Raw genomic sequence first — 13,744 nt, forward strand, 5'->3', positions numbered from 1 at the left:
GGAGGCGAAAGCCTAAAGACTGGGTGCATTTATCTGCCATACTGGAGAAATGGAAAGGAAATGTTTGGGAGGAGAGAGAAGTCAGCAATGGTAGCATTATCTCAAGATTGTGTTTGATATTAAGAACTTTTGCCTTTTAACAAGGCATATCCACATGGACATCTCTGGCTGTGCATCAGGGTGTCCAGGTCCATCACCGCTAGCCTGACCTCTGTCCTGTAGGTGGGCAGATCAAGGTCATCTGCCCCTGGACTGTGACTCAGACGTATCCAGATGCACAGCTCTTAGCATACGTCAGTCACAATAAATCTATCAGCTTTATTGGCCATGGCATGCAAACACTGTGCACCAACTATGCCTGGATCCATGGCCAATTTACCCGGCCCCTTTGCTCTAGGGTGGTCTTGGCCCTTCCTAGTTAGCTTGGGCGCAGCTACGTATTGCTGCACTGCAACACACACGGGATCCCACCTGCAGCTCTCCCGCTTTGCACCATCCGGGGCTTCCAACAGCATGCAAGTGTTCATCTGTCTCCATCCCAGTCTTTGCCAGGTGAGGACTGGCTCTTACTCTTGCTTTTAACGCTACTTTTTCAATTATTTATTAAAAAAAAAAAAAAGGCTCTTGTACAGCTTAATGCCTCACACACCATGTTGAAATGTTTTTATGATCTATTCTTCTGTTCTTTACAACTTTTCCCCAATATGTTGAATTAGGGTTATCAGAACATTAAGAACAATTTAGGTAGTCTAGGACTTGACTTGCAAAAATTTTGCAAAAACATGACCAGCTTTGTATTTCTGCTAGAATAGAAATATTCAAAAATTGAGGATTTCTGAGTTTATTTCACATTTCTGATGAATTTCTAATGGCAGGGAAAGCATTTCCTTTGTTCTGTTTAACTATTCTATCATTTAGTAGTAGAGCATTGTGGTAGCTCAGAACATATTTGACTCTTTTTAGAGCTCCTTGCACACTGATTTGTTTTGACTGCTATTTCAACTTGTTCTTTCAACCTTTTGCTGCCTCCCTCTTCTTTTAAAAATTAGCTAATTTGAAGCAAAAATAAACTATGCTAGAATTTCCATATGCTTGCCAGTCTCTAGAATTTGGAAGTAGGCTTTCATTCATTCCACCAAAGAATATATTTATTTTTGGTTTTATCTTTCCAATTTAAATGAGGCCCCTTACTCAACACTTGTTTCCAAAAAGATTCTTTTTCTGCAATTCAAAGCTGATTTTGCTGAATGTTATCAGCTGATTGGACCGGGAACCCATTGAAACACAGGCTGCATTTAGGTTTTGACAATTCCTTAGTTTGGGATGAGGAAAAATCTGTGATGTCTTTTTTCCTACCAGTACGCTTCTAGCTCCCTCCTTTCTTCAGAAGTGCTGAATCCATTTCCATCCGGTACTTCTCTTCTTGCAGGAGGAATTTAATAGATGGAAGAAGCAGAACTGTCATATGAAGAGTGATGATCTAAACATGAGCTGGGCAAAGAGCATTTCAGACATATCTGTGGCAGGGAATCAGCGACACAACAGGCAATATCAGCAAGTGTAAACTGGCCTAGCAGTATAAGGTGACCAACACACAGAGAAAATAATCCCTGGGAAAACCAACAAAGAACCATTCCTGTGCATGCCTTTTTAGAGTGAAACTATTAATGTACTTAATTGTTTGATGCTATGCATAGTTTGTCCTGATACAGTTAAGGCACTTTATTCCATTGGTTAAGCATTAATCTATTTCTACTTATAGACTTTGAGGCTACTAACATCATGAATGTCGCAGTCCTCTCATTTAAATAATGTGTAAAAAGCTTGTGTGTTGTATTTGACCAATCTTAAAATGGCCTTCATGCCTCAGTGCAAAACTATCTTTCACTACTATTCCAAACATCCATCTGTGCAATGTATTAGTGGGTTTTAACACCTAAGAATAATGTGTCACTGCCTCCTCCTTTGCCAGGGACAAATCATTATACACTTTGGGAGACTTTACTCCTATTTCTGTTGTGCCATGCATTCGAGCCCCCAGCTGCCAACTACTCGAGGACCAGTACTTATGTCCCTGCCCCACTGCAGCGACCAACCCCTTCACACAGTCTGCACAATGACTGACGTGTCCCTTTCTGTTCTCCCCTCAAGGCCTATGATATTATGAAGGTGACCCACGGGACAGATCACAGCCTGATGCAAGCCTTGATGGAGATAAAGGAGCAGTGTGAAGCCATCATGAGAACACAATGAAGAAAACCTCCAATCTGGAAAACGAAGTATTCAAGGAGAAAGGAAATCAAATGCTTTTTATTGCATTGGGAAGCTTTTTGATGATTTTGGTGTCTTTTCATTAGCTCCTACTTGCTTTACAAAAATGGTTAGTATTTATAAGTTTTACTATATGATCTGAATTGAGTTGATGTTTGGAGGAATATGCATTTTTTAGAGGATTTTTTTTTTCCTACCAAACAATCCAATTGACAATACCTAATTATCAATTTACAGCACCTAATTTAATTGATAGTAAGTATTGGGAAATGCATACAGAGCCTTCATCAGTTACAACGTAATATAATTCCATTGATATCAGCAGTCAATTTTTTTATAGCAGTTTATGCCAGCAATTAAGGATCTCATGTCAGACACATTACATAGAGAGAATATATTCTTTGCCTTGCCCTTAGTTGTGGCTCCCAAAAGCCTGATCCAGTGCTCTTTGACATCAAATAAGTTTCCCAGTGTTGTAAATGAGATTTTCCTCCCTCCTAATATATCTGCAGGGCTCTGTCCCTCTTCTTCCTGCATTTCATGTGTTATAATATTGAATATTAAAATGGATTGAATAAAAAATTTAATCAAAAGGGTATCTACGTGGAAATCGCTTACTCTGTTTTCTCCTCATTTTGACTGCTTCAAGAGTTTCTCGCTTCATACCAGAGAAAGATTTGGACCTATGAGTCCGGCAGTGTGGTTTCTAGACCTTTCTGAGCCTGTGGGGTTTGGATTTCACGTCCCCAAATAGTGAAGCTCTGACACCTACGGACGATCACTGAATTAGGAGGTCATCCCTGCGGAGGAAGGATGTCTTGGAAAGCACGGGTGGCCCGTTCCCCCACGCTCATCAGCAAGAGAATTGTTCTTGGCAGAGCTGCTGACTTCCATTTTTAACACAGAAACAAATGTTAACAAAAGCCAAATATTTATGAGGAATTTTGAAACGTAAATAATTTAAGGCCTTTGAAAGTATCACTTCAGGTGTGTCACTCCTCTCTAACAATTTATTGCTGCTACTCCAGCCATGACTGTTGTTTCATTAATCCATCGTTGTTGTGAAGTCAGGCTTTTTTCACACCAGTAACTTGACACCATTAATTATTATGAGATGAGAACACATTTAAAAAGAAAATGAACACTCTGGGCGTAAATTACAGCCGCAGCACACGAATGCCAATGCTAAGGAAGATATCTCCTTTCAAGGCATTTGAATTTGTTCCAGCGTATGGAGCGTTCACTTGCCCGGCAGTAATACGCAAGCAATAACCTATGAAATGTGGTGCATTTCTGGAGTACATAGCATGGCTTGATGCCAGAGGCCAAGTCATATCAGCCACCCAAGAAGTGCAATAATCCTCGCGGAAATTCACTGCTTGGTTGGGTCTTCCTGCTATTATGAAAAGGAAATTATCTGGGGGAAAAGGTCAGACCTTTGCATTTATTGGGATTTCTGACAAAGTAATGGCACCACTGATGGACAATCAGAAAATGTGAGGGCTACCCAGTCTTCAGGAGCTATTTTCTGGTTTTAAAGGGGTACATATTAGAAATTACATGCTTTTGCATAAAGATGATGCTTATCTTATCTCATGATTACATAACTAAGTTTTTCCAATGGAAGGGACTTCAGAATGTGAGGTAAGACAATGCATTAGTTTATGCAGCACGTACTGGGAGGCGGCCCGGCAGCTCTTGTCTACGTAGACACATTGTTTATGAACTGCAGCGCTGGCTTCTGGAGCTTCTGGAGCTTCTGGTACAAGGACACCGCAACTCTCCAAGCACAATAGCAAGGAAGGATGGTCACTAGGGGACAGTCGCAGTTACCTGATGTCAGATGAGAAAGGCTGAAGGAGCTACCTGCACTGGTATTTTTCTCTCCAGCAGTGGTCTGTAGCAGATGTTTAGGGAAAATATACAAGCTAAACAGTTCAACGACTGGAAAATGGAGAAAGTGTGCACTATGTTGGTTGGCTGCAGAGCATCACAACGGCAAGTGCGCTGCCATGCGCTGCAGGACATTGCTCACTGAGCAATGCAAGAAACCAAACTGGGCCCACATTGCTCTGTGGCTCCGGTTTCCAGATCAGCGTCCTGAGGGCACCGCTGCGTTGCTTGCCCTGCCTGCGTTGCTTGCCCTGCCTGTCTACCTCCTCTGGGCTGGTCTGAGGAGATTCCTTACCACGGGGGTGTAATTCATGCTTTATATTCATTACTGCTGATACAAAACTTGCATTTCTTTCAGCTTGGTCAAGGAAAGAGTCAAGTTTTCTAGTTGTTTTCAGTCAGTCAAGTTTTCTGGTTGGTTTCAGTCATTTACAGAGCGGTTTCCCTTGGAGGCTCACACGTACTAACACCACCAGCAGGGCTGCCGATGCTGCAGGGGAGGTTGTCACGGGCAGATGTTTCTCTCCCAGTGTTCTCACTCCAGCCTATTTTCTGCAAAGAAGGCTGGCTGATGACTGCAGAGAGATTTCGCTAAATGCATCATTTGAAAGTGCGGTAGCAAGCAAGCGTGCCAGCCAGGAAGGAACATTAGATAAGCACTCATTTCAAATCAAGTAATCTTATTTTTTCAGCTCAGACTCAAAGTAGCTGGAGTTGCCTTTGCACAGACATCGTGTTTTGGCCTTCAAGAATAATATCTGTCAAAATTTTCAGGTGGTATCAGCTTGCTAAGATAAAGATGCTAAAGTCAGAGAGAGGCAGACTGCAACATTATCTGTAACGCTGGGAGGCTTGCTGCTTGCTTCCAGCAGGGCAGAGAATTTTCCAGTGCCTTTTGGAAAGTAATGGTAATTTGGGTTCATCGCAAGGTTTAGAAATATTTTTTGAGTTACTTTTCATTTGTCACTATCCGTTAAATTAGTCCAGGAGCAACTATATTAGACTGCACTTAGAGTGAGCGTTGCATGGTAGTAAGTGTTTGGAAGAAAAGCAGCTCCAACACACAGCAAAAAACATGGGGGACTATACAGTTTTGCTGATAAGAATTGATATCAGTTATACAAAACATCTGTCTTAAAAAAAAAAAAAGAAATACAAAAATTAGTTCTCTAAACTGTGCTGTTTGTTTAAGCATGGTGTAGTTCTCCGTATCCATACCTTCAAGGTGTACTGACCTGATGTTGGAAGTAAAAACGTTCTGGGCCCTCAGCAAACAGAACTTGCAGCGCATAGCAGAGGTAGTAGAAAGTAAAGACGCTTGGGAGAAAATGCAGTGAACCAATTTTTTGAGAGCTGTGACTCCCCTGAGTCTATCAACCTGCGTGTGGAGTCGTGCGCAGGTTTATGCCAGCAAAACTCTCCCGCTACTCAGCCCTTTCTCTGCTTCTCACTGTAACCCTGTTCCCCGATGGCTGGATTTTTAAAGCTAGCTTTTCTTAGAATTGTTATTTTTTAACACAGCGTATTTATGAAATACAGAGGCTATTTCCCCCCACAGCATATTCCAAATAGTCCCTGGCCACGGCAAGACTCTTAACGAACAGAGTTCTTTTTTTCACAAAGGCTGTGCCAATTATAAGGATTTTTTTTTTCCTGATTCAGAATTAAATCTCCCATAAGACAAGGAGAAGAAGGAAGGTCTTACAGTTACGGACGTAGAGTTCTGGCCTGGCTTCTCCGCTGCACCAGAAACTGTGTGTGACCTTGGGCAAATCAGCCAGGGTCAGACCGACGTCCATAGTTGGGCTTTGTGGTTGTGGGATGCACAGGATGGAACAGCATCGTTGTATTTTCATGTAATTACAGGCATTGCCCGAGAGTTCCTCCAAAACTGAGTTGCCGCAGAGGGACAGAGTTGCTGTGAGCTGCCCCTGTCTAAGCCCTGCCTCCACCACAGCGAGAAACCTTTGGTCTCCACCCACAGCACTTCAGCAACCTCTAAACTACAGTCAAAAAATCCCAAGCAAATGCTTTTGGGCGTTTCAGACCAAAGCCATATCTTTTTAAATGGCTATTTTCTCTTTCCTATCAATGTACATGTTCTTATGCAAAAGTCCTTTTCTGTTTCAGTTCTGATTTTACAAAGCTAATCAGCATAAAAATACATTTGAGATGGCTGGTTTGTCAAATGCTCCCTACAAGAATATCTAAAAGTTTGTATTTTTCCTGCCCTAAGCATAAAGAGTGCACCGTACCTGGAAGTCCGCAGTCTGCTATTCTTGCCCGTCAGCACAGGGCGTTCTGTTTATCCCCCCAACAGTGATGTGTCAGCCATGCCTATATGACCCCCATTAGTATTTCATGGGGAAAGTTCAATGTTTTTATTTCCTCTGCACTTGTGATCAACACGGACAAATCAATTCTAATTCCATCATGCTTTAGAATTTCTGTAGGTTTTAATAAGGACCTTAGAGATTCCTCCCCCCCCCCCCTCAAAAAAAAGAATAACTCAGGCTTAGTAATTAGGCTTCATGCAGTCACTGCTCACACAGAGGAACCTAACAAGTTCTTTATAGTTCCCAGAAGACCAATTAACCTTCTTTTAAATATATCTCTATATAGCTACAGAGACAGGCATGCAGAGAAAGGCACATACACACGAGCTTTCCAGTAGTCTCAGATGCTCCAGCTCCTTGTTAACCGAATTCTGACGGGGCTCACAGCACGCAAGCATGGCTGAAGCATCCTGCCTGAGTCCTTTTTAACTCCAAAGATGCCTAAATGAGGACAGAGCACAATCTTTTCTTCCGAACTGACCCCGGGACAGGGGATAATCACGCTGCCTCTTCTTTGCCTAAAGCTCCCCTCCATCTCCTGGGCTCGAGCGGGCAGCATTTGCTGGTCTCCTTACCTGGAGCTAAGGATCCTGCTCCCTGGCCTCTGTTTCTGGTAAGGGCTGGTCTAGTGGGGCTGAGGAGACTGGAGGGAAGAGCAGAGTTTTCTTCCTCCGCCCCTCCAATTCAGCAGCTCTGATTCCCAGTCCCCAGAGGCTCCAAATAGGAAGGCGGCAATTTTACATACCTCTTGGAGGAAAACTGCACTTTAAATCACAGGTGATGCCTCTTGACAATTCCACTTGACTTTCAGAGCAGGAGCCAGAAGACGGTAATAGAGAAGCGCGTCTGATGAGAAAATTATCAGAGCTTCACTCTTCCCCGCCCCCAGGCCCTGTGCTCTGCTCTGTGCTGTACTTGCCTGTTTACTTTTAATGAAGTTCCTTTTAATGAAGCCTTTTTAGTGTTGCCTTCCTGTTGCAGGAGGTACCACGTGTGGTGCTGAGCATCCCATAATGGAACAGGTAGAGGAAAGGTCTGGCCTGATCCTCCTTGTGCTGTCCCTTGCTGAGCTGGGGACACCCAAACGACATGTTGCAAAGTCACGGAGCTGCCATCCTTCCCATTGGCAGCAACGCACTGCAGGAGCCCACAGTGAAGGACGGAAAAGCTGATGTGGTCTCTGGAGAGAGTCACAGGCATCACACCGCTGCAGAGAGGAACTGGTCTCCATACCTGCAGGGGCAGCCGAACAGCGGAGGGACAGCCGGGGGTCTGGGAACTGGAGTAGTAGAGATGATGGGGACTGTGTGAAAAGGAGCAGTCACTGTCTGCAGGGGGGTTGCTTCTGCTTCTCCCGGGCAATCCCCTTTCTTCCATTTCTTCCCTTCTTGTACTTCACTCCCCTTTTCATCACGCTCTGGGGAGAAATCCCTTGGTGAGGTACTAGCAATACCTGGTTTTATATTCTCTTTAATGTCATTAAGGTCTTGTACCCAGCTTCTACCCTATACAGGACAGTGATCAAAATACCATTACTGGAGAGTGATGTTCCCATCATGCTAACAGGAATGCTGCATGTGGGCAATGCCCTATTGCAAGTTGGGAATGTTAATTTCTGAACATCTGTGGCTGAAGGCAACAGAAAATAATGGTATTTTAAAAGGTCAGTGTAATTAGGATATACAAAGAATTTTTTTTCCCCTTACCAAATGTTTTCCATGGGGACCATTATGTAATTTGTGAAAAACAGACAAAAACCTATGGGTTTTTTTATTTTCTGTAAATAGTTCTGTGCTGATTGTAGGGCTTTTTGTTTGTTTGTTTGTAGTTTATTTTACTCAAGTTAAACTGCAACTCAACATGAAAACAAGGGAATTGGCAAAGATGCCTTAAACTGCCAACAGAAAGACCTGAGGAATACCATGATGGGGCAGCCCACCAGCCACCAGGCAAGGATGCTGCCTTGCTTTATGGCTGGTAGATGAGAAGACGGATAAAAATCTTTTACAGGGGCATTGTCCAAGCGCATTTCATAGAGTCACAAAGCTCTTCGTGCAATCTGTGTAATGTCACTGCAATACACTCAGGCCACAAAGCTGTTCATTTTACCATTCAAATATAAAGTCTTGGCAAAGGTGTCCCTTCCAAGGTGGTGAAGAAGCTCATCAAGAGACCAACATCTTCTCTGCTGTGGAACAGCCCTTTGAAATCTGCTGCTAAGTCACAGGAAATGGTGGTTGTTGGGTGGTGGGAGCGAGGAGCTTGTCTGGCTCGTGAGCTGGGAAAAGGCCGGTTTGCTGACAAGCCCCCGGTTGGTGTTTGCAGAGCTGCAGAAACAATGCAGGTTTAGAGCTCTGCATACCTATGGACTCGCTCAAATGTAGCCCATGACCCAGACGGGCTTTACCCTGGGCCTCTTTCCTCTTGACTGAGCCCTGTGAGACAGTCTCTTAGCCAGGCAGGTATCTCAATTCAGACCGGAGCCAAATGCAGAGCCGGGGGAGGCAAAGGCAGGGATTTTGTTATTCCTGCCTGATGCGATGCCTTCAGCGAACACCTTTCCTGTATGGGTGGGGAATGCAGCCAACTTTAGAGAATATTGTGTTTTTTCACGGGACAAGAGCAAGGTGCCTGGGGGCACTTCATGAGGCCCCGCACTTTGTGCGGCAGCCAGTGTTTCTCAAGCTGCAGGGCGCTTCCCGCGTCCTCGCTCTGCACTGCAGGGAAACCGGCGCCTTCCTCGCTGCCCTCTTCGTGTCCTGCTCTGCCAGTGCTGCAGCCTCGCACCAGCGGCCATCGCCCTTGATGCTGTCGAGGTTTTTACCCTTGTAAAAAGACGTCGCGTCCAGCTTCTGGTGGAGAGAGGAGGGTGGGCACAGAGAGCAAAAAGCTCTATTAAAAACAAAACAAAACAAAACAAAACAAAATACCCCACCAAAATAATCTTCTCTGAAGTGTTGCGGAAATGTTTAGCTTGCTGCTCCTCTCTCAGAAGTCTCAGAGACCAACAGTTAAGCAGGACAAGCCTTCAGCTACATCAGCTGTGGGCCACGGCAGCTTTTTAGTGCCTGTGGCTCCCTGGTGCCGGCTGAGCCAGGCCGGTTCTGGCGCCGCCTGCCTTCCCCTGCAGCCCCACCATGGCGGCTGCAGCGAGTCAGGCTCAGCTGTCACCGCCATTTTGTGGAGCAGGACTTCGCAGCCAGGGGCCTGGGGACGCCCACAGAGAAAGGGGTTTGCAAAAGGCACCTGAGAAAAGCAAACCTTGTTGTCATTAGGCTTGAATTCCCTCTACCATCTGCAATGCCCATGAAAAAGCTTATGCAGTCTGCCAGATGAAAATGGTGGACACCCTGAATCACCTCAGGCCGGCAGATGGTGCCAGGCAGAGAAGCCCAGGCTTGGCACAAGTGTCCCTGCGCCAGCCTTCACCCAGCCCTGCCGCACACCTCGGGCGTCCTGTGAACTGTCTGTCTCGCAGCAAAAGCTCACGGTGTGAAGCGGAGGGCAGCGATCAGGCCAGCTCCTGGCCAGCCAGAAAGGCCTTGCAGCTGAGCGAAGCTTCTAGGATGTGGTCAGGTGCATGATTTCTTAGAGAAATGGGTTTACAGCTTTCCCATCTGAAACGCTTTGATTATTTGGGGTTTAATTGCAAGTTACCTCACTGTGTGCTTTAAAAAAAAAAAAAGAAAAATCTACTCTGTCTTGCCTGGGGAAGAATTTCTAAGGTCACAGAGAGATTTTAAAGCTCAAAGGTTTACAATCCCAGCAAGATAAGGCAATATCCCTCCACACTTTATGGTGCTAGCTTACGAAGAGGTCAAAATGGCTTAGCATGAGGGTCAATTTTACACAAAGTTCCTGTTTGAGGAAGGGAAAAACCACCCAAAGTCTTCATAGCTGGTTTTGACATAACTGTTAGATTATAGGAGTTTGAGTTGTTTGCATTTTTTTCCCCCAAGCCCCAGTGGGTTTTCTGCATCCCGTGTGACAACGAAATGACTACCAAAACGAGACCGTGTCTGTGCCACGGGTCTCCAGCCAGGTGGTCCCACTGCGTGTCCTGTGCCTTCATAGGGGCGAGTGAGGCACCCTCACGTTCATCGTCTCTGCAACTCGCCTGGCATTCCTCTGTTCTTAAATTGCTGGCAAGTCGATGAATGTCCACCCGCTGCCCTGGCCCTGGACTGGTTCTGCCATCCCCTTTGTCTCCCCTGGGTCCTGCCTTTCTGCGGCGTAGCACTGCCCTGTCCCTGCTATGGTAGCACTGGTCTCATGTCTGTAACCACATTGCACTGGGACATGCCATGGGGCCGTGCACAGGCGGCATCACTGTCCTCATGTCTCGGTGATACGCAGTGGTGAAAACAGCCAGCTCAGACGCACCTTAATAAGAAATAAGATTGTTTTGCAGTGACCTCCTAGGGAGGTTCACATGCTTTGGCTTTGATGCCTACACTAACCTGCCGCAGAGAGCTGAGAAACCTGCCTCCTGGACCAGTGTATGTTGCAAACATGCAGAAAAATTTGGAAAACAATCTGTTAACAGGACATAAACACAAGCCAGGAATTGTTCAGAGAGGCAATAAATAAATATTTCACTGAATGAATCACGAGTGCCTAGGTGATGTTAGTGGGTGGAGAAATCAGTCCAGAACAATTTTTTTCACAGTGAAAGTATTTCAGTGCCCTGGTCCTCTCACACTAAATGCAGCTCCATCAAAGATTTCAGGTGCAAAGCCCTCTTGCTAGGCGAGGGGTTTATTTAGCGTGCACATAGTGTTTGTTCCTGTGCCTGCCCCACTCTGCAGAGCACTTCATGCCCCTGCAATGCCAATTGTCAAGCAGACCAGGCTTGGTGCTCCCATTGCTTCAACCATGCCAACAGAAAGATTACAGTCCGATGGCCGTAGTCTGCAATGCTGAGGCTTAGAGGCTGTCCAGAAGCTTTTCTGTGTATTTCATAGCATCTTAATGGCTTTGCATATAACCTTCAGAAGTGTTCTTTGAGCCCTGGAAACTCAGGGCAGGCATGAGTCCCAGCTACGCCAGCCCCCGGGGGCAGCACGACTCACCAGCCCCAGGGCAAGGAGCCGAACTGTTACCTTTCTGATTATTCGTATAATTGCCATGCCTTCCATTGTCCTTGGAAATTAGGAGAAAATGATGTTTACAGTGTCTTCCTTGGCTCCTGTGGTGCTGCTTGCTGGGTATTGTGAGGTTTCAATAAAATATGATTTAGGAGCAGGCAGCTTGCGCTTCAACAAAAACAGGGCTGTGAATCTTCCCGCAGCTGCCATGACTCTTCATGGTTGTCTCCCTGGGCATCCAGCTACAGCACAGCGATGGCAGCAATCTGGGACACTGTGCATGGACGGGCACTGGAAGACAAGGCAAGTGAAAGCACTGCTACTCCTTCAGCGCCACTGGGCGTGCTTGTTTCTAGCAAGCTCCAAGGGACATTTGGCAGCACGGCACCAGCGTGAAGCTGTCTGATGAGCACAGCCCAACAAGCCGGGTGGCTTGTGTGCTCCCCCCCCTTCTCTCCTGTATTGTAACTACAATGAGCAATGCATCTTTTGACAAACTAAATATAGGTAAATACCAGTTTTTCTCATCTCCCTGGCCAGAAAATGAAGCTGAGAAGGGATAAGATACTCCTTTTAAAGTGTGTGACAAAGGTCCTGCATCGCTGGAGGTGTGAGACTTCCTCCATGCAAGTCCCGCGTCCCGCACAAGGCACCCACGCGTCTGGCCGCACTTGGGTATCTTGGAGCTAGAAATGGAAATCTGGATGTGTTCCAAATGCACACAGCTGCATACATTTGGCTGCCAGATGGTTGGCATGAAACCCGCAATCTGACGCAAAGCATGGGTGCCAAACCTGTGCAATAAGCATCCGCAGAAGAGACACACGCAAACACATATGAAAATGAATGCAGATCTTTTCCCTAGACAAGCGTCCATTGGGGATGGACCATTTCTGGCTGTCTTAGAGCTTTTTCCAGGTCAGAACTTGCCAGAGTTGTTCTTCAAGGGAGAGTGGACAGGACCGCCAAGCTACCTACTTGCTTTTGGAGTTTATGAAAGTGGTCTCTGAGCGATGTAGAGCATTCATGTGGTCATGGACAGTATAGCGTTGCTCAGTGGTTAAAATAGCAGATGTCAGCCTCCAAAACCGCCAGATTGGCAACTATCAAGAATACTAACAGATAACATAAAACATAAAATCCACTCACAGATGGCCTTTTTCTGGAGGAACTAAACATTAATTTTGTGTCCATCTGAAAGACTGGGAGCTGAATTTTCTTGCTCCTCTCCCTCCTCAGTGGCTTCCAAGCAGCTAGTGCTGCCAACTAAAATGAGGGTGAGGTTCTGGGAGCCGCAGTGGTTTGCAGGCAGATGTGGGAGAGGGTCAACTTTAGCAATTACTTCCCCTTCTCGTGGTTTTTGCAGTAGTTGGGGAGCTTGTTGAGGACCCCATCAGGAGATGGGGCCCTGTCAGGTTCCCATGCTAAACCCTCTCATGATTTTTAGCCTGGAAATTTACTTGTTTTAAAGACAAGTTCAGACTTGGTCATGGCTAGGGCATTAGTTTACAAGAAGTGCACACAGTTTCAAGCTGGCCTCATAAGGACACCAGGCTTTTGCCAGGTGTGAGCCCCTGCTCTCGCTCTGTGCCTGAAACCTTTCCTGGCAGTCTTGCCCCAAACCAAAGCTCTGTAGCATTGAGCTCTGTACGGCTTTAGAACTGACTGAGAGTGAATTGATCTGGTTTTCAGCTTGTACAGAGTTCCTTGCCATCAGTTCTGCCTTAGACAAAGCCTAGGACTTGCGCTAACCCATTTTTCTCTGTTTTTGTGACTGTAAGGCACTTCAGGCTCTTTAATACTGATGTGGTTGCATGATAACAGCAATGAAGATAAATTACCTTAAAAATAGGCAATAAGCCTTTTAGCTCTTTAGAGCAAATCAGAGCTATTCTGAACAGCCTACAGACGAAAGAAATGGCCGTTTATCTTCATTTACAGCGACTGTGCAGAGGTACCAGCATGCAAATTCACTGGCCCAGGGGCAAGAGCTAAGGCAGTACTGGAGTCAAAGGGTTTGCTGCCGGGAGAGGAGAAAGGAGGAGAAACACCCTCCTCTCCTCCACCACACCATCTCATTACATGCCAGCCTTTGCCTCTGTAGCCACCTTGGTATTTTTCGTTTGGAAGAGCTGATCACTGTAGATGACTGCATCC

General features: G+C 45.8%; 1 protein-coding gene across 3 annotated transcripts in view; it reads left to right on the forward strand.

Annotated features, from left to right (window-relative positions):
• SMYD3 (SET and MYND domain containing 3) overlaps positions 1-2,848 on the forward strand; it is a 420,671-nt gene extending 417,823 nt beyond the window's left edge. The window contains exons 12-13 of one of the 3 annotated variants that reach the window (XM_063331007.1): positions 1,430-1,583; positions 2,152-2,848. In XM_063331007.1, the coding sequence (XP_063187077.1) occupies positions 1,430-1,564 (135 nt within the window). In that variant the 3' untranslated portion in view covers positions 1,565-1,583; positions 2,152-2,848. The remainder of the gene's footprint in view (positions 1-1,429; positions 1,584-2,151) is intronic. The other 2 variants (XM_063331010.1, XM_063331008.1) reach the window with 2 other exon arrangements.
• The last annotated feature ends 10,896 nt before the right edge of the window (positions 2,849-13,744 follow it).

The sequence above is a fragment of the Chroicocephalus ridibundus genome, chromosome 3 (assembly GCF_963924245.1).
Source record: "Chroicocephalus ridibundus chromosome 3, bChrRid1.1, whole genome shotgun sequence".
NCBI lineage: Eukaryota > Metazoa > Chordata > Aves > Charadriiformes > Laridae > Chroicocephalus > Chroicocephalus ridibundus.